Below are 19,896 nucleotides of genomic sequence, written 5' to 3' on the forward strand. Positions count from 1 at the left end.
TAAACTATGAAATGGACATAAAGGTTTGTGGAAATTTTTAAGAGGATGAAATTTGTGTAACCATTGTTAGAGATGGAACTTAACATCAATTTGATTAAGTCAAAGTTGTGGAAAAAAAATTCAATAATAAGAGAATGAATAATGTGTGTCATGAACGACATAAAGATGATAAACAACACAACTATCTATGGTGGAAAAGAAATATAAAAGCATAAATTAAAAGGAGGAAAATGGCAAAGGATTGAAGGAGTCATAATTCATTGTCACTCTATCTGGTACCCTATTGATGATGGAAAGAGAAGACTAGCGTGTGGAGTTGGGTAAACCATGAAATGGACATAAAGGTTTGTGGAAATTTTTAAAAGGATGGAATTTGTGTAACCATTAATGCTGGAGATGGAACTTAACATCAATTTGACTAGGTCAAAGGTGTGGAAAAAAAATTTAATAATAAGAGAATGAATAATGTGTGCCATGAGCGACATAAATATGATAAACAATACAACTATCTATGGTGGAAAATAAATATAAAAGCATAAATTAAAAGGAGAAAAATGACAAAGGATTGAAGGAGTTATAATTCATTGTCACTCTATCCGGTACCCTATTGATGATGGAGAGAGAAGACTAGCGTGTGGAGTTGGGTAAACCATGAAATGGACATAAAGGTTTGTGGAAATTTTTAAGATGATGGAATTTGTGTAGAAAACGGATATAAGACATGGAATTTGTGTAACCATTGCTGGAAATGGAACTTAATATCAATTTGATTAGGTCAAAGGTGTGGAAAAAAATTCAATAATAAGAGAATGAATAATGCGTGCCATGAGTGACATAAAGAAGATAAAAACCATGACTATTTATGGTGTTAAAGAAATATAAAAGCATAAATTAAAAAGAGGAAAATGACAAAGGATTGAAGGAGTCATAATTCAATGTCACTCAATTCGGTACCCTATTGATGATGGAGAGAGAAGATTAGCGAGTGGAATTAGGTAAACAATAAAATGGACATAAAGGTTTGTGAAAATTTTTAAGAGGATGGAATTTGTGTAGAAGACTGATAGAAGACATGAAATTTGTATAACCATTGTTGGAAATGGAACTTAACATCAATTTGATTAGGTCAAAGGTGTGGAAAAAAATTCAATAATAAGAGAATGAACAATGTGTGCCATGATCGACATAAAGATGATAAACAACATAACTATCTATGGTGGAAAAGAAATATAAAAGCATAAATTAAAAGGAGAAAAATGACAAAGGATTGAAGGAGTCATAATTCATTTTCATTCTATCCAGTACCCTATTGATGATGGAGAGAGAAGATTAGCGTGTGGAATTAGGTAAACCATGAAATGGACATAAAGGTTTGTGGAAATTTTTAAGAGGATGGAATTTGTGTAGAAGACTGATAGAAGACATGGAATTTGTGTAACCATTGTTGGAGATGAAACTTAACATCAATTTGATTAGGTCAAAGGTGTGGAAAAAAATTCAATAATAAAAGAATGAATAATGTGTGCCATGATCGACATAAAGATGATAAACAACATAGCTATCTATGGTGGAAAAGAAATATAAAAGCATAAATTAAAAGGAGAAAAATGACAAAGGATTGAAGGAGTCATAATTCATTTTCATTCTATCCGGTACCCTATTGATGATGGAGAGAGAAGATTAGCGTGTGGAATTAGGTAAACAATAAAATGGACATAAAGGTTTGTGGAAATTTTAAGAGGATGGAATTTGTGTAGAAGACCGATAGAAGACATGGAATTTGTATAACCATTGTTGGAGATGGAACTTAACATCAATTTGATTAGGTCAAAGGTGTGGAAAAAAATTCAATAATAAGAAAATGAATAATGTGTGCCATGAGCGACATAAAGATGATAAACAACACAACTATCTGTGGTGAAAAAGAAATATAAAAGAAAATGATTACCAATTTAGCATGGATTACTTACGTGTGGAATGTACCAATTAATTTAGACATGTAGAAAGTAGAACCTAAATGATAAGATGAGGAAAATGGTAAAGAGGAGAAACACGTTCACTTGTATAAAAGTAGGTGCAAGGATTTCATCATTGAATTTTATTGAAATATTGAATCTAAATTTTGAAATAAAAATTAAAGCTCACAAAAACATTTAAAAAGTTAAAAATTATAAACCGTTTTTAGTACGGTAGTGTTTAAAAATATTTATAATTTTATTTATATATTTGTTTTGTATTTAATCACTAAGAAAAAAAAAATCAATTGAATAAAATATTATCAAAATTATATCTCCTATCAATAGTTTAATAGAATTCAACCATAAAATAACTAAAAAAGGTTATTTATTTATTTATTTATAGTACAAAAAGTTTTATTTTAATATTTGATATTTTTGTATAAATATAAATTAATATTTTAGGGAAGGTAAACTAACCTTATGTATTTTTGTTACACTTAAATAACATGATTTCCCTTATTTCTAAAGCACTATTTTTTTTTTTGGTCTATTTTACACTTCCATTTACCAACTTTCTAATTTTTTTTTCATCTTTCATTAAGATTTCTTTAATTCTTAATTTTTTTAAATGAATATTACTCTTAATCTAAAATGAATAGTCTTTGTTTCCCTTTTGTGTCTTCTCTATGTGTATATAGTGTAAAAATTCAATGGCACAAAATTGAAGTTTTCTGCCTATTCCATTAACCTTTTCTCTTTAGAGCTATCATTCACTGTGGGTACCCTATTAAAATTATGAATATTACTCTTAATGATGAAGATGAAGTGCATTGGAGTCAAAAGAGAACGTAAAGCCAGCAAAGACTGACAACAACGTGTGGAATTTGTGGACAATTTTAAAATTATGAATATTATGGGCCACAAAAATTAAATATGATCATGAAGACAGATCAGCATCCGTGGGATTTGGGCGAGTATAACCATTGCCAGAGGTAGAAGTTGACATCAATTGAAGTCAACAAAAATGGAAAAGTATTGAGGAAAATGAATAATGTGGGCCACGAACGACATAAAGACGATAACGAATTCCTGAAAAGCCAGTGGAAAAAAAAATTCAAAAGAAAATGAATACCAAAGAACACAAACAAAATGGGAAAAGAAGAAAGTAGTAACTAAAAAATGTAAAAGAGAATTAATAAAACGGGCAAAATGGTTTATCTGGTATTTATATCTAATAAAGGTAGGTGGTAGAAATTGACATAAACCTAGAGAATTGTACTGTTGCTAAATTAAAACTTTTAAAACTCATGTTAAAAATCATTTTATAAAATAAAAATCTGTTGGGAACTTCTTTTTTATATTTTTAAATAATTTTTTATCTATAATGCTTTATTTTTATCATTTTCTATATTTATATAATTATCTTTTAAAATAATCATTAGAAAGTAGCAAAAAATAACTAAAATGATTAAGGAGGTGTTTTTGAAAGTAGTTCTAAAAAATAACTTTTAAGAATTGTTTTTTTAGTGTTTTAATTAAGAACAAATTTGTATTTTAAAACTAAATTATGAAAAATAGTTTTTTATTCCTAAAAACAAAAACGTATATTTGATTGTGTTAATTGATTTTAAAACTTTCCCCTACTTTAATACTAATTGAAGGTTTATGATTTTGTTTTATGAAATTACTTGATCAGGTGTGAAGGGATAGATAGTCTTTTATTCAATTAGCCTAAAGTTTACCAATTTTATTTTTTTTTATGATGAATTCTTTAATTAGATTGAAAATTAATAATCAATACAAGAATTTCAATCACATACAATGACATAGGATATAGGTGAAAAACTATCCATAAAGCCTTCTTACTTTGTGGATGTAAAAACCATGTGGGCAAAAACTATTACTTCATGAGACTTACATCCCAAAACCTATACTTAATCCCACTTTCATGAGGCAATACACCACTGTGCTCTTTAGTAAACTCATCAACACCTTGAGGGAATATGAATCTATTTCATGAACCCAAAGATGAAAATGAACACCTTTTTAAGAATTTCAAATCTTGCAAAGAATAATTACTTAAAACTTAAACATGCAAGGACTCTTCCAGGAGGCATATTTATATTAAATAAATCTTAGTGGATTTATACTTGATTTAGTAAATATATTTTATTAAGAAAATAATTTAGGAAACTTAGCAAATTTTGGAAATATTTGAAAAGATGTTTTTTAAAATTCAAAGAGTTTTTTTTTTTTTTTTTTTTAAATTCCTTTTTAAATTCTCAATTTAAACTTCTTTTTCAAATTAATTTTTTTCTCAAATTTTCATATAAGTTTATTTTTTACCTTCTACATCATTATTCCCAATTATCTCAACCTTATTTACCTATGTAATCTCAAGTTAATTTTGTAGTCACTTTGAATCTTCAAAGAGAGTCTAAATCAAAGAAAAGTAATCACAATGAGTATAACAAAATTAATAATATTTCTTTTTAAGAATCATAGTAATAATAGTCATATTATATAATTTTTTAAAATAATACTAAGTAGTAGCATTAATAATGATAAGCATTAAAAGAAAAGAATAAATTGAAATAATAATAAAATTAATAGCATTTTTAAGAATAATAATACTAGTAATAATAAAATTAAAAATAATAATATTATAAAATGTTATTATTATTGTTAATTGTCAACTATAATAATAACAAAAATAATAATATTTATAGAAATAATATTATAAATTAAAACGCATAAATTAAAAGGAGGAAAATGACAACAGATTGAAGGAGTCACAAATTCATTGTCACTCTAAATTCTCTCAACGGATTTCTAGTACCCTACTGATGATGGAAAGAGAAGACTACTGTGTGGAATTGGGTTAACTATGAAATTGACATAAAAGTTTGTGGAAATTTTTAAGAGGATGGAATTAGATATAAAGGTTTATGGAAATTTTTAAAAGGATGAAATTTGTGTGGAAGACAGAAAGATATGGAATTTGTGTAACCATTGCTGGAGATAGAACTAAACATCAATTTGATTAAGTCAAAGATGTGGAAAAAAAATTCAATAATAAGAGAATGAATAATATGGGCCATGAGTGACATAAAGATGATAACTATGCTTGGGGATAGAGTTCGCCAACTCCCCAAAAGTCTGGAAAAGAAATGCAAAAGAAAGTGATTATCAATTTACCATGGATTATTTACCTGTGGAATGAACCTAGTAATTTAGACGTGTAGAAAGTAGAACTTCAATGATAAGATAGGGAAAATAGTAAAGAGGAGAAACATGTTCACTCGTACGAAGGTAGGTGCAACGATTTCATGATTGAATTTTATTGAAATATAGAATCTAATTTTTGCAATAAAAATTAAAGCTCACAGAAACATTAAAAAAAAATAAAAAAAAATTATAAAACAAGTAATAAAAATTATAAACCGTTTTTAATACAATAGTGTTAAAAAATATTTATAATCTTAATTACATATTTGTTTTGTATTTAATCACTACAAGAAGAAAAAAAAAACCAGTTGAATAATAGATAATCAGAATGATTTTTAGATTTCCAATCAATAGTTTAATAGAATTTGACTATAAAATAGCAATAATTTGTTTTATTTATTTCTTTATAGTATAAAGAGTTCTTTTTTGATCTTTGATCATTTTTGTATAAATATAAAATTAGTATTTTAGGAAAGGTAAACTAACCTTATGTATTTTTGTTGCACTTAAATAACATGATTTCCCTTATTTCTATTACTTTTTTTTTTTTTTGTTTATTTTACACTTCCATTTACCAATTCATATTTCATTAAAATTTATCTACGTCTTAATTTTTTTTATATCAGGTTAAAGTCCTATACAAATAGTATCTTAGTCATTGAAAATTTCAAACTCGGCGACTGCAAATTTTATTATAAATATGTATCCCCAAGTATGAGAATATATACATTCGACAGTCAATAGCAACTTAAAGCTGAAAGATGGAAGTCTCTTCCAGTTTGTATATTGCAGTTTATGGGACTTTTTTAAGTCTACTACTTGGTTATGGAAGTTTAGGGTGCTTGGAAGAAGAAAAAGTTGGTCTTTTGCAACTTAAAGCTTCCATCAATCACCCAACTGGCACAGCCCTTTCTTCTTGGGGAGGGGAGGTTGGTGATTGCTGCAGATGGGAATATGTCACATGTGATAACAAAACAAACCGAGTCATCCGACTTTCTCTCCGTTTCATCAGAGACTTTGAGTTGGGAGAGTGGTCCTTGAATGCCTCCCTACTTCTTCCCTTCCAGCAACTTCAAATATTAGATCTGAATGGCAACCATTTGACAGGTTGGTGGCTCTCTCTCATGCCTATGGTTTTTTAAATATATTACCATTTCATCATCAACATTTAATCTAATGTTGAAGAAAAAAAATATTTTGATTCAAAAGAAGAAAGAAATTAAAAATAAAAATTAATTTTTTGATTAATTTAAAATCCTCCATTTTTTTCTTTTTATGTCACCATACAGTGGACGCTGCATGCTTCATTTCTATACTCTAAATACATGTTTTAATGTTATTAATTATTTCTAATATTGTTTACGGAGCTAGAGATGAAATCTTTTTACTTTAATTCATTAGGAGTAATGAGGAAAGTTTTACTTTCTCATCATTATTAATAAAAGAATTAAATAAAATTATTATTTACCAAATTAGTTATTTACCTATGTTGATTAGAGATGTCCGTAGTTAAGTGAGTCCTCCTATCTTATTTGTGTTTTTACCATATGGATAAATAAATAAAGAATTCACATAGAAAGTTGGATAAAATCACAAAATCTAGACTAGATATAGATTGGACGAGGAGGGAGATGATATATAGCAAAAACATTCCAATGCTTGTTTCTTTCTTGCCCATTCTTTAGTAGCCTTGCTGATAAGGAAAAAGATAAATTGCATTTCTTAATTGTCTATAGTTGAAGTTGAGTATACAATTGCCAATATGAGTTGAATGTTTGCAGCACTTCAATGCATGGCTTCTTCCTAAGTACTGTAAGGATGCACTTGTAGTAATTTATAAAAGACTAAGATAGTATTTGTATTTTTACTTAAATCTAAATAAAATTTAATGTAACTTAAGAGTATTAAGTATTAAATTATTTGTTTTTTTATTATTTTATTTCTATTAAATATTAAATATTAATAGGATGATAGTTGTATTGAGATTGTGTTTTGGTTGTTTTAAAAAGTTATTTTTAGTATTAAGCAAAAAGTTAATTTTGGCTCTTTCTATTCAATAAAAAAAATTAAAAAAAATAAGTAATAAGAAAAAAAATAAAAAGTTAAACCAAATTATCTAGTTCGAAAACAAATTGAAAATTGGTTTTTTCTATTCAATAAAAAAGATTTTAAAAAAAGCAATAAGTAAAAAATAAAAATTAAACCAAATTGTCTAAAGTATGAAAGCAAATGACATTTAGTATTAAATTAAAAACAAATACCATCTAAGTGTTGTGTCTCCCAGTGAAGAGGAATTTAGAGTGTGACATTGAGAAGAGGAAAAACAAATAAATATATTAAAAATTATGAAATGATAAAAAGAATTTGATTTGGAAGTAAATGAAAGAGGTGAAATAAAGATTAATGGTTAAAATAAAAGTATACCCATAAGATTGAATGTTGGGGTCTATCATTCCTTCAATGCTTATCCTATGCGTCAACTATGTATTGGACTTAGATAAAGTTGAATTTCATAATCAAATGAACTTAGCTTGGGGAATATTGTAACAATAGCCCAATCCTCAAATCCTCATAAAATTATTTTCTAAAGCAAGCTTTAATGATTTAATTCCATTAATAAAGTATCTCTCAATATGACCAGTTATCTATACTTGTGTATTATTATACTTTTAGAACTAGCTTGTTACTTATTTGGGTTATAGTAGAATGATGGGCTTCAGCAAGTTGCAATAGTACAAATAATGCCTTTGGACTTGCATACCAAATTTTAGGCATTTTAAGTTTTATTGCAATTGACATAAGTAGTTTGTTTTCTAATCGAATTGAATAAAACCAATTTATATAGACTTTTGATTGAACAACGTAAATCATTGTGTAAATTCTATATTTTTTATTTTTGTTCTCTTATTTTCTTCTTCCTTTTATTATCCTTTGTCGTGGTTTTTCACAATATATATTATATTTTTTTTTCCATATCCTCATACTCTAGTTTTTATTCATTTTAGTTCTTAAATATTCTCAGCTAAAATTTTAAGGTAATTTCAATTACTCTTTGTTTAATTTTGTAGTAACTATTTTGAAATATTTTTATTGTCTTGGATATTCTCATCAATGTTTCTATTATACTCGCTATCTAAAAATTAGTTGGAACTTTCAAATCTACAAGCAATAAGTATAAATATTATTTATTTATTAATATTGCAGGAGGCATTCAAGGCTTACTAAGATTGAAAAAATTACGAGTTCTGAATGTTAGAGGGAATCATTTGACAACAATTCCAAATTTAAGTGCCCTACCTTCACTCAAGGTTCTGGATCTTAGCTTCAATGATATAAATTCTTCCCAATTGCAAGGTGTGTGCATCTTAACTCTAATAAAAGCATGTGGTATATCTTCAGTGCACTCCTAATACTAACCTATGTATCATTGTTTGATAAAACTAAAATATTTGAGCAGGTTGAAGGTGTCGAATCTAATGTTTAATAGTTTAATGGGTAGTATTCCACTGATTATGTGTGAAAAAGAAATTTCACAGAATAAGAAATGATACACATCTGCCTTATAAATAGAATGATACACATATGGAATTTAGGGGAACCCAAAGCCCAACCCATTATAAAGAACACAGCTATTTGCGGCAGAGCTCACCAGATCCTCAAAAGTCTACAAAAAAAATTCAAAAGAAAGTGATTATCAATTTACCATAAATTATTTGCTTGTGGAATGGAGAAAATAATTTAGATATGTAGAAAGTAAAATTTCAATGAAAATTGTAAAAAATAATTAACAAGATGGGGAAAATGGTAAAGATAAGGAGGAACAAGTTCGGTTGGTATTTGTATAATAAATGTAGGTGCAAGTATTTCACGATTGAAATATCCAATCAAAATTTTGATTTAAAAAAAACTAATATATATATATATATATATAATAATCTCTTTAATTTTTTTCATAATAAAATGATGATCTACATAATTTCAATTTATTTAAGAATATAAATAAAATAATTATACATGTGTGATTCTTTTTTAAATATGGCAGTGTTTAAAAATATTTAAAATTTTACTTAAATATTTGTTTTGTATTTAATTAGTATACAAAGAATTAAAAAAAAACAAAAAAAAAAAAAACAGATCATTAAAAGATTATCAATATAATTTTTAGCTTTCCAATCAATAGTTTAATAGAATTTGAAAATAAAATAACAAAAATTTGTTTTATTTATTTATGGTATAAAAAGGTTTATTTTTTATATTTGTATAAATTTAAAATTAGTATTTTAGGGAAGGTAAAACTAAGCTTTTGTATTTTTGTGGCATTAGATAACATCACTTTCCTTATAACTAATGTACCTTTCTTCTCTGTTTTACACTCCATTTACCACCTTTCTAATATTTTTTCATATTTCATTAAAATTTCTCTAATTCTTAATTTTTTAAAAAAAATGAATATTACTCTTAATCTAAATTAAGTTTATTGGGTAGTCCAACTTTTATTGTCTTCTTTATGGGTTCCTTAATTTTTTGAATATGTTAGCTCAATTTAAGTAAAATCCAAAAATACGAAATTTCAATTTTAACTTGGAACAGTAATAATAAGTGGCAACATTATTCTTGCAACTATTTGTTATTTATTCTCTTAGTCCTCTCTCCATCTTTTTTTCATCTCTCTTTATATACTTTTAATTTAAGATTAGATTGTGTGTTGCCCCAGGAAATTAGTGTATTATAATACTTTTTGAACTAGCTTGTTACTTTTTTGAGCAATTGGTAAGCAATTTGAGTAGGAGTTGTGGTAAGAAACAAAAGAGCTTTTATGTGCCTTAGGGCTTGTTTGTCTGATTTTTAAAAAGTCAAAAAACTCTTTTTCATGCTCAATAAGAGTTTTTATGTCTATTTCATTAATTTTATTCAAAGAATTTATGATTTGAAAAAGGGTTTTGTGCAAGCTAGGAAAATGCAGTTTTTTTTTTTAGATGTTATATTTTGATTTAATTTTTTTTTTTCATGTTTAATAAAAATTTTATAATACCAATATTGTTTTCTAAAAATTGTGACGGTTTAAAACAAAAATAAGAAGCCATCCCAAAGACTGTCATTGCAGTTTCTGTACCCCCACCATCTAGGGGTTTGATACCCTGGCCTCTCCCTCTAGGCTATGTAAATGAATCTTTCATTTATATATAGCCGGCCCAAGAGTTGGCAAACGGCCCACATGCAATCATAAGGCCTCGGCTCTTATAACTAAGCCTGGGGCATCAAATTTTTTTCGCTTGGATAGGAACGCAAGGAACCTAAATTAGAATTTCAAAAATAAATACACAAATAAATAAATTTCAGGACAAGTCTTATTTAATATCACCAGCTCCCAACCATAAAAATCATAAGCAAGATAGGCTGCCCAGGGAAGCAATAACACCAGCTACAACCTGTCTTCTATAAAATTCCAGATAATGTATTTAAGTACGGAGAATCAGAGGAAGGTGTTGTAGTAGAATGATGGGCTTAAGTAAGCTACAATAGCTTATAATGCCTTCTAGCTTGCATACCAAATTTTAGGCATTTTAAGTTTATTGCAATTGACATAAACTAGTTTGTTTTCTAATCAAATTGAATAGAACCAATTTATATAGGCTTTGGTTGAAAACGTAAATCGTTATGTAAATTCTACAATTTCTATTTATTTTTGTTCTCTTATTTTCTCCATCCTATCATTATTCTTTATTGTAATTTTTCACAATCAAATTGACATAAACTAGTTTTTTTCACAATATATAATTAAGGTAATCTTAATTACCCCTTTGATTCTACAGTAACATTTACAAATATTTGCTTCAAATAATTAAGTTATATTTAAAACTATTTTGAAATATTTTATTATATTGGATATTCTTGGTCATGTTTCTATATGCCCAATAACCTAAAATTAATTACAAGTATAACTTTCAAATCCATAAGCAAAACATATGAATATTATTTATTTATTAATGTAGCCCTTCAAGACTTACTAGGATTGAAGAAATTACGAGTTCTGGATGTTGGAGTGAATGATTTGAGAACAATTCCAATTTTAAGTGCCCTACCCTCACTCAAGGTTCTAAATGTTGAGGTCAATCATATAAATTCTTCCCAATTGCAAGGAGTGTGCATCTTAACTCTAATAAAATCATGTAGTATATCTTCAGTTTGCTCGTAATGCTAATCTATTTGTCCATTGTTTGATAGGACTAAAATATTTGAGTAGGCTGGAGGTGTTGAATCTAGGGAACAATATTTTAATGGGTGGCATTCCACCGATTATTGGCACTTTGAGCTATCTTAAATCCTTATCTCTTCACCATAATAATTTAAATGGATCTTTATCCATGGAAGGTAAGTGGCTAGGATTTTGAATTTTTTATGGATTCCAAACATAGTTTTGATAACTAGTTCCCATGTGAGTGTTATTCTAAGTTGCAAATATATTTATTCCAATTTGTAAAACAAGCTTTATTAGAGTTAGAAAATAAAATTGAAACAACTGAATTTTCTTTAATTACATTTCACATTGCACTTTTTATGATTCATCATATTTTGATTTAAAATTATATTTTTAATCATTTAATTCTTACCCTGTACTTCCTTTATGATTCATCAAATTTTTTTTTTATCTAAATTGAACTTATATCCACACACATCACATTGAGTAACACCTATATACGAAAGTATGACTTATTCCCAATTCTAAATTTGATTGATAATTTTAAGTTTGATGATGCATGAGTAACACCTATATACAAAAGTATGACTTATTCACAATTCTATATTTGATTGATAATTTTAAGTTTGATGACGCATGCACATGTATAGACATCATGTTGAATAACACAAATAAGTATGGTTTATGGAAATTCTAAGTTTGATTAATTGACGATTTTGAGTTTGATACAAGGAACTCAAAAACACAAATGTGACTTATTTGCAGTTCTATGTTCAACATTTCAAGTCTATTTGGTAGTAATTCTATGAAGTATTTGTAATCTTTCTAATACTTATTTTTTTTTCTTTTTTTCTTTTATCGAAAAAGTTGTTTTCAAGTGGTAAAAATGTTTAAAATGTTTTCTAGAATCACTGTCAAACAAGCTTTTAGCTAAATTTGAGTCCCTTGATTGGTTGTAGCTACTTGATTTGCATGTCAATTTTAACTCTCAAAACTTGTCCCTCCTTACATGAAGTTATATAGAATCAATCGGTAAAGTCCATTCTATGGTCAATTTAATCATGTTCAAGGTTGTAGTACAGTAAATCTTAGGCTATGTTTGGTTCTTGGAAAGTTCTAAAGAAAATAAAGGAAAATAATTTTGTCATGTTTGATTGTAATGTGAAAAATATAAAAGAAAATTAATAAAATATAATTAAAATTAGTAAAAAAACTTATACATTTTCAAAAATTTAATCTTTATATAAAAAGTTATAATAAGTGAATTGAGTTTGAAGTATTATATATAAATAATTTATTAACTTTAATGTTATGTTTGGTTAGCAGAAAGTATTAAGGAAATAAAAATAAAATGCCAAGAAAAATGATGTTTTCATATTTAGTTTTACTATGAAAGAAAATTATGAATATTTTCATTATTTAATTTTTATATATAAGAGTTAAATATGTGAAAAGAATTTAAAGTTTTATTAACTTTAAAGCTATTTTTTATTTTGCTTCATTTTTTTTTCCTTTTACCTTTCTCTATTTTTTGGTCTTTACATTTCTAATCAAACTTTCTAGCAACCAAACATAGCATAAATCTATTTTTTATTTTTTTATACTTTTTTCCTCCCTAGTTTATTTCCTAATGTCTTTTTTTTTTTTTTTTTTTTTTTTTCATATTTTAGTATTCCATTTGCATCTCTTTAATTTGCCTTTTACCACTAAAATTTCCCAGTTAACTCTATCACACAACTTTAAAAAATTTAAACAAAATAGTAGTGTCAACTAGTGGATGTAATTGACAAACATTATTTTAAAATAAATTTTAAGAATTAAAGGAGAAAATAGTACGAGGAATAATATGTGCAGTAATTATAAATGTATATTTAAATGATGAAATTTTATTTGGCATTTTAGATATTAACAGGTACATGTTTGGCTTCTTAAAAATGCTAGGGAATTTTATTTTCTAAAACAAGAAATAAAAAGATTGAGAGGGTAAACATATTTATTATTAATAAAAATAAAAATATAATTACAAAAATATTTAAAATTATCAACAAGTTACCTTAGGAATTGTGGTGACATTTATCAGCCAAGATAATCCAGAATATATTTTTCCCTTAGTAGTTGTTGCCACTACTTTTAATTGTAATTATAAATTACATGTTTCACTTTTACAGGCTTGTGCAAACTCAACCTTGAAGAGCTGGATCTTAGTTATAATGGATTTCAGGGTAGTCTTCCAGCATGTCTCAACAATTTGACATCCCTACGTTTGCTTGACCTATCCGGAAATGATTTCCGTGGAACTATTCCTCCATCTCTTTTCTCCAATCTGAAGTCACTCGAGTACATTTCTCTTTCTTACAATCATTTCGAGGGCTCAATCTATTTTGGTTCACTCTTCAACCACTCCAGACTCGAGGTTTTCAAACTTTCTAGCAATAACAAGTATTTGAAGGTTGAGACTGAAAATCCAACATGGTCATTTCCTCTATTTCAATTGAAAACCCTCCGATTATCCAACTGCACCCTCAATTGGCCAAGCCAAGTTGTACCCAGCTTTCTTTTGAGTCAATATGATCTGAGAGTGGTCGACTTTGGCTACAACAATATGACAGGAGAAGTCCCGACCTGGTTATTAGCCAATAATACTAAACTAGAATACCTAAGCTTTGAAAGTAACAGCTTGACAGGTGTTCTTGATTTGGGCTCAAGTTCAATACATTACCACATGCGTTTGCTTGATTTATCCTTGAATTGCATTCATGGAGAGCTTCCACCTTTCATCGGCTCTATTTTTCCAAGGTTGGAGGTCTTAAACTTGTCTGGAAATGCATTACAAGGTAATATTCCTTCCTCGATGGGTGACATGGAACAGTTGAGATCTTTAGATTTGTCAAACAATAATCTCTCGGGACAACTACCTGAGCACATGATGATGGGTTGCATCTCATTGGAGGTTTTAAAGCTATCCAACAACAGTTTACATGACACTCTTCCCACAAAGTCGAACTTGACACAGTTATCCTCTTTGTCTTTGGATAACAATGACTTCTGGGGAGAGATTTCTCGTGGATTTTTGAATAGCTCTTCCCTACTATTGTTGGATGTCAGCTCCAACTCGTTGATGGGTCAAATTCCAGATTCGATTGGAGACTTCTCAGCCTTGAGGACACTTATCTTGTCTAGAAATTATTTGGATGGTGCTGTGCCAACAGGCTTTTGCAAACTCAATGAACTACGCTTTTTAGACCTTTCTCACAACAAAATTGGCCCAACCCTTCCTCTTTGTGCCAAACTAACAAACATGAAGTTTTTACATTTGGAAAGCAATGAACTAACAGGACCTATACCCCATGTTCTAGCTGAAGCTACCTCTCTTGTGACATTGAATTTGAGGGATAACAAACTATCAAGCCCAATTCCCCATTGGATTAGTTTACTTTCAAAATTGAGGGTTCTTCTCTTGAAAGGAAATCAACTTGAAGACTCAATTCCTCTTCATTTGTGTCAGCTCAAATCAATCAGCATACTGGATCTTTCTCATAATCATCTTTCCGGATCCATACCTTCTTGCCTAGATAATATAACTTTTGGAAGAGAAGTTGCATTAATGGATGACACATTTTTTATGGAAGGCTTTTGGTGGTGGGGTGTTTTCCTAGAAACATATTCATATGAAAATCAACTTTCTGTGTACGTGGATATGGATTTCAGTGTTAAGACATCCGCTGAAAGTGAAAAAATAGAGTTCATAACAAAGAATAGGTCCGAATCTTATATGGGAAACATCTTGTACTTGATGTCTGGATTGGATCTTTCAGGGAACGAATTGGCAGGTCCAATTCCTCCAGAAATTGGAAATCTAAGTGGGATTCATACTCTAAACTTATCGTACAACCAGTTGACAGGATCTATTCCACATACATTTTCCAACCTAAAGGAAATAGAAAGCTTGGACCTATCCCACAATAGATTGATAGGTCAAATTCCACCATAGATGGTAATAGAGTTAAACTTCTTGACGATTTTCACTGTCGCTCACAACAATTTATCAGGTAAGACTCCAGAGAGGAAGTTTCAGTTTGCAACATTTGAACAAAGCAGTTACGAGGGCAACCCTCTTCTATGTGGGCTGCCATTAGATCAAAGTTGCACTGTCACTAGTGCCCCACCTGCAGTCAAACCACCAGTTTCAGACAACAGAGAAAATAGCTCTTGGGAAGCCATATTCTTATGGAGTTTTGGAGGATCATATGGAGTGGCATTCTTATGCATCGTTGCTTTTCTCTACTTGAACTCCTATTACTGAGAACTACTATTTTATTTCATTGGAGAGCATGTCCCTTTTCTTCGGTTGAGGGGTTGATAAGCTAAGTCCAATGTTCGAATAAATGAACTTTTGTATGTTTGATTCTGCTATTAAAATGTAGTTGCTACTGAATAATTTTATGTTTCATTAGAGTGCCAAGCGTGGTTTCTACTTCACGATTTTATGTTTCAAAATTCTCTTTCAATAAAACTTCCAGGGATGACTTGACTAATGTTGTTATTATCTAATTCATCCCATTAATTTATCCCATTTTGAATATGAGAATTTATGAAAATATGAATACTTGGATTTAGGGAAACAAAGAGAAATATTGGAAACAAGGGACCCAAATTCAAATAAAAAAAGATCGGTAAAACGAAAATTGATCAAACTAAAAAATATTGAAACTTACAGAAAATGATAAAACAACTACTAATGCACATATTGAAGCTAGCTTAGTGAAGAAAATAATGTATATTAACTTATAAAATATGTGACATTTGATAATAATTTAAGGAATTTGAAAACACACATTTAATTCTTAGTTTGGATAAGTTTAAGGATATAAAGAAAATGATAATGATGATATGTATAATTATTTTTAAAACTATTTATAAGTATATTTCTTTTGTATGTAATTATTATACAAAATATATAAAGTAAGATTTATTAAAATTGGACCTTGAGTGTCCTCTCTTTCAAATTCAAGCCCCTTAGTGCCCCTTAGTGCCCCTTAGTGCACTATTTTTTTTTTTTTTTGGGGGGGGGGGGGGGGGGGGGTGTAGGGGGAAAGGGGTGGTGGTGTACAAATTTAGCACTTGAGAAAAAAAGGCAACAACCACAAACGACTATGGAATCCACAAGTCTACAAGAAGTTATGCAAAGAGAGCTATTAAGATTTTATTTTTTTTTTATTTATAAGTAAATGATAAAATTGTATTAAAAAACTGTCAAAGCAACGACTTAAAGATTACAAAGAAGAACCCACTCCTTAGCTGGATGCTAAGGACGGAGGTGCAGCCCGAACCCCACCCTCAACAGGTTCCCACCCAATCAATAAAATCAACTAAAGTCCAAGGACCATCTTTTATAAATAGTTTCATCTCTGACCAAAGGAAATATATAAAAGAATTCTTAAGTCTTTGGATTGACAACTCTTCTTCCTCAAAGACAACTTTGTTTCTTGCCTTACAAACCGTCCAAAAAAGACACAAAAGGCTTGCTTTCCAAACTCCCTTCCTCTTTTTTCCCACAAAAGACTTGTCCCATCATAGTAGCGTCACCTTAACTGTGGCCGACAGTGCCCACTGCACCCTAAAAAGATAGCAAAGCAACGCCGAAAGAGTCCTTGCCTTGGCACAGCAGAGAAAAATGTGATCTATTGATTCTTCGTGCCTTTGACAAAGATAACATCTGTTCGCTAAAGGTCATCCTCTCTTTTGAAGTTGATCCAAGGTAAGAGCCTTTCCCCACATTGCTTCCTACCCAAAAAAAAACTCACTCTAGATTGCACATAAACTTTCCAAATGGCCGACGAAGGGAAAAAGGCTGGAGGGCTTGAAACTAATGATTTGTAGAGAGACTTAACAAAAAACTTCCCACATTTAGTCTCTCTCCAAATCACCCTATCTTCCACTGCCTATCGAACTATCTTCTCATTAAGGCCCAAAAAGAATCTGCACACCTCATCCATTTCCTAATCTTTAAATGGTCTGGAGAAGTGTGGGCTCCAACCCCCCCCCCCCTCCCACCCCCTCATAGGGGAAAGTATGGGAAGGAGCAAGGGAGTTGGTGTTCTAAGTAAAAGGTGGATATGGTGTGGGGTTGTGGAAGACATTTAGGAAAGAGTGGAGTGTTGTAAGTAGTAGGCTCTATTTTGTAGTGGGGAATGGGTAAAAGGTGAAATTCTGGAAAGATAGATGGTGTGAGGATGAACCTCTTTGTGTTTCTTTTCCCTCTTTATTTGCTTTAATTGTTTCCAAGGATGCTTGGGTTCCAAAAGGCCTCTCTCTCTTTTGCAAATCTCCAACTCCATTTACACAAAAGTGCCTTATTGAGGGTAGAAAGGTACTTTACCTTCAACCCCTTTTTGCTCTTATCTAAGCAAACCAAACCCCACCGAACAAGTTGAGGTTTCTACTCAAGGGTCTCACCTCCCCATGAAAAATCCCTCTGAATTTGCTCTATCCTCAATCTGACCTTTCTAGGCATAAAAAGCACAAACATGAAGTAAATGGGCATACTCGCCAAAGTGCTCCAAATCAAGGTGATCCTTCCTCCTTTGCAGATGTATTAGCTCTTCCATCTAGCCAATTTCTTCTGCATCCTCCACTCCATCCCAAACAGCCACAGATCTATGAGGCGCACCTAATGACAATCCCAAATAAGTGGACGGAAGACTTCCAACCTTACACCCAAGATTTGTGGCCAAAGCCTCCGCGTTTTCCACACCACCCATTGATATTAACTCACTTTTATCCAGATTAATTCTCAACCCCAACATGGCCTCAAACCACATTAAAATCCAACTTAAATACAACAATTGATCCTTAGAAGCTCCATAGAAAACCAAAGTATCATCAGCGAAAAGTAAGTGAGACACCTGAACCCCCTCACTTCCTCTACTCCTCACCTTAAAGGCTAACAAAAAACCCTTATTTACTGCACACCTTAAGAGACAACTAAGAACCTCCATAATCATCACAAATAGGTACGGAGAGAGGCGATCCCTCTACCTTAAACCCCTAGAACTTTGGAAGAAACCTGAAGAAGACCCATTAACCAGAACATAAAAGTTGGCTGTGGAAATACACCACTGCATCCACCGGATCCATTTCTCCCCAAAACCCATCATACTCATGACCGAAAACAAGATGGACCAGTCCACATGATCATACGCATTTTCTATATCCAACTTACACATCACCGCCCCTTCATTGCTCTTCAATATCGAGTCTATAACTTCATTAACAACAAAGACAACATTCAAAATTTGTCTTCCTTCCACAAAAGCATTTTGAGCCTTAGAGACCACCTTACCCACCACTAGCTTTAACCAGTCACTTATACAACCCTCCCACCAAACTAATAGGCCTGAAGTCCCTTAAGTTTTCTGTTTTTTTTTTTTTTTTTTTTTTAGGATCAAAACAAGGGACGTTGCATTTAGACTTTTAACAAACCGACCATGGTTATGAAACTCCCTAAAAAAAATCCATGATCTTCTTCTTCACAAAATCCTAATAAAATTGCCAAAAAGCCATAGGAAAACCATCAGGCTCAAGCGCTTTGTCCCCACAAAATCCCTTAAGAGCTTCTAGCACCTCCTGCTCCGAAAACGGCTCATCCAGTCTAGTTGCATCCATAGACTCCAACCTCTCAAAGGACATCCCACTTATATTGGGTCTCCATCATCTTGCAACAGACATCAACAACTTAAACTCATTCACCACACCATCTCTAACCCCATTCTCCTCTGTTAACCAAGAACCATTTATTTTGACCCTAGACATCATGTTCTTCCTCCTATGAGCATTAGCCATCTTATGGAAGAAACTAATGTTCCTATCCCCCTCACTCAGCCAAACTTTCCTTGATTTCTGTCTCCACAAAATTTCTTCCAGAAAAACCCACTTTTTAAAGTCCTCATTTGCTTCTCTCCTTGCTTCCAATTCATGAACAGTAAGAGGCAAGGTTAACTCTACTTTGTCACAGAAATCCACCTGATTCAAAGCCAAAGTCTTATTGACTTCCATTTTACCGAAATCCAACCTATTCCAGTCTCTCAATAATGGCTTCAAAGCTTTCAGCTTAGCTACCAACACCAAGCTAGACCCACTAAAACTGAGACCTTCCCACAAAGCCTACACTTTTTCCTTGAAACCTTTCTTCTTCAACCACATATTTTCAAATCTAAAAGGCATCGGGTCTCTTCTCAATCATCCCCCATCTAGAAGAATTGGAAAATGATCTGAAACTGGTTTAGGAAGAACACACTGCACAACCCCTGAAAAGTGACATTCTCACTCATTTGAGACCAGAAACCGATCAAGCATAGAATGAGATTGATTATTCAACCCACCATTCCAAGCGAAAGAACCTCCCTGCAAAGGTAGGTCCCTTAACTCTAAATCCTCAATAATCTCCGAGAATCTCTTCATTGAGTAGGTTAGTTTGCCTCTCATACTGCTTTCCACAGGGAACCTAACCAC

The 19,896-nt window shown here is 30.6% G+C and overlaps 2 protein-coding genes across 2 annotated transcripts; one reads left to right on the forward strand and one right to left on the reverse strand.

Moving 5' to 3' along the window:
- The first annotated feature begins 5,985 nt into the window (after positions 1 to 5,985).
- LOC117924515 (receptor-like protein 1) lies at positions 5,986 to 15,857 on the forward strand. Its single transcript, XM_034843144.1, has 4 exons — positions 5,986 to 6,293; positions 8,391 to 8,540; positions 11,412 to 11,558; positions 13,554 to 15,857. The coding sequence occupies exons 3-4, from the start codon at positions 11,465 to 11,467 to the stop codon at positions 15,374 to 15,376; spliced, it is 1,917 nt and encodes a 638-aa protein (XP_034699035.1). The 5' UTR covers positions 5,986 to 6,293; positions 8,391 to 8,540; positions 11,412 to 11,464; the 3' UTR covers positions 15,377 to 15,857.
- A 2,136-nt stretch (positions 15,858 to 17,993) lies between these two features.
- On the reverse strand, positions 17,994 to 19,074 carry LOC117924784. The gene is made up of 3 exons (XM_034843499.1): positions 18,957 to 19,074; positions 18,424 to 18,649; positions 17,994 to 18,357 (listed from the first exon to the last, which is right to left on the reverse strand). Exons 1-3 carry the CDS (start codon positions 19,072 to 19,074, stop codon positions 17,994 to 17,996), a joined length of 708 nt encoding a protein of 235 aa, XP_034699390.1.
- Positions 19,075 to 19,896: the final 822 nt, after the last annotated feature.

This window comes from Vitis riparia, chromosome 11 (assembly GCF_004353265.1).
Source record: "Vitis riparia cultivar Riparia Gloire de Montpellier isolate 1030 chromosome 11, EGFV_Vit.rip_1.0, whole genome shotgun sequence".
Taxonomy (NCBI): domain Eukaryota; kingdom Viridiplantae; phylum Streptophyta; class Magnoliopsida; order Vitales; family Vitaceae; genus Vitis; species Vitis riparia.

Bases quoted from the DNA above. Each gene is read 5' to 3' on its own strand.
- LOC117924515 (XM_034843144.1), top strand. From the start codon at position 11,465: ATGGGTGGCATTCCACCGATTATTGGCACTTTGAGCTATCTTAAATCC. The intron at 11,559-13,553 runs GTAAGTGGCTAG...TCACTTTTACAG, and splicing joins TGGATCTTTATCCATGGAAG to GCTTGTGCAAACTCAACCTT.
- LOC117924784 (XM_034843499.1), bottom strand. From the start codon at position 19,074: ATGTCCTTTGAGAGGTTGGAGTCTATGGATGCAACTAGACTGGATGAG. The intron at 18,650-18,956 runs GTTTTCCTATGG...TTGTTAATGAAG, and splicing joins CAAAGCGCTTGAGCCTGATG to TTATAGACTCGATATTGAAG. The intron at 18,358-18,423 runs GTAGAGGGATCG...TTGTCTCTTAAG, and splicing joins CAAAGTTCTAGGGGTTTAAG to GTGTGCAGTAAATAAGGGTT.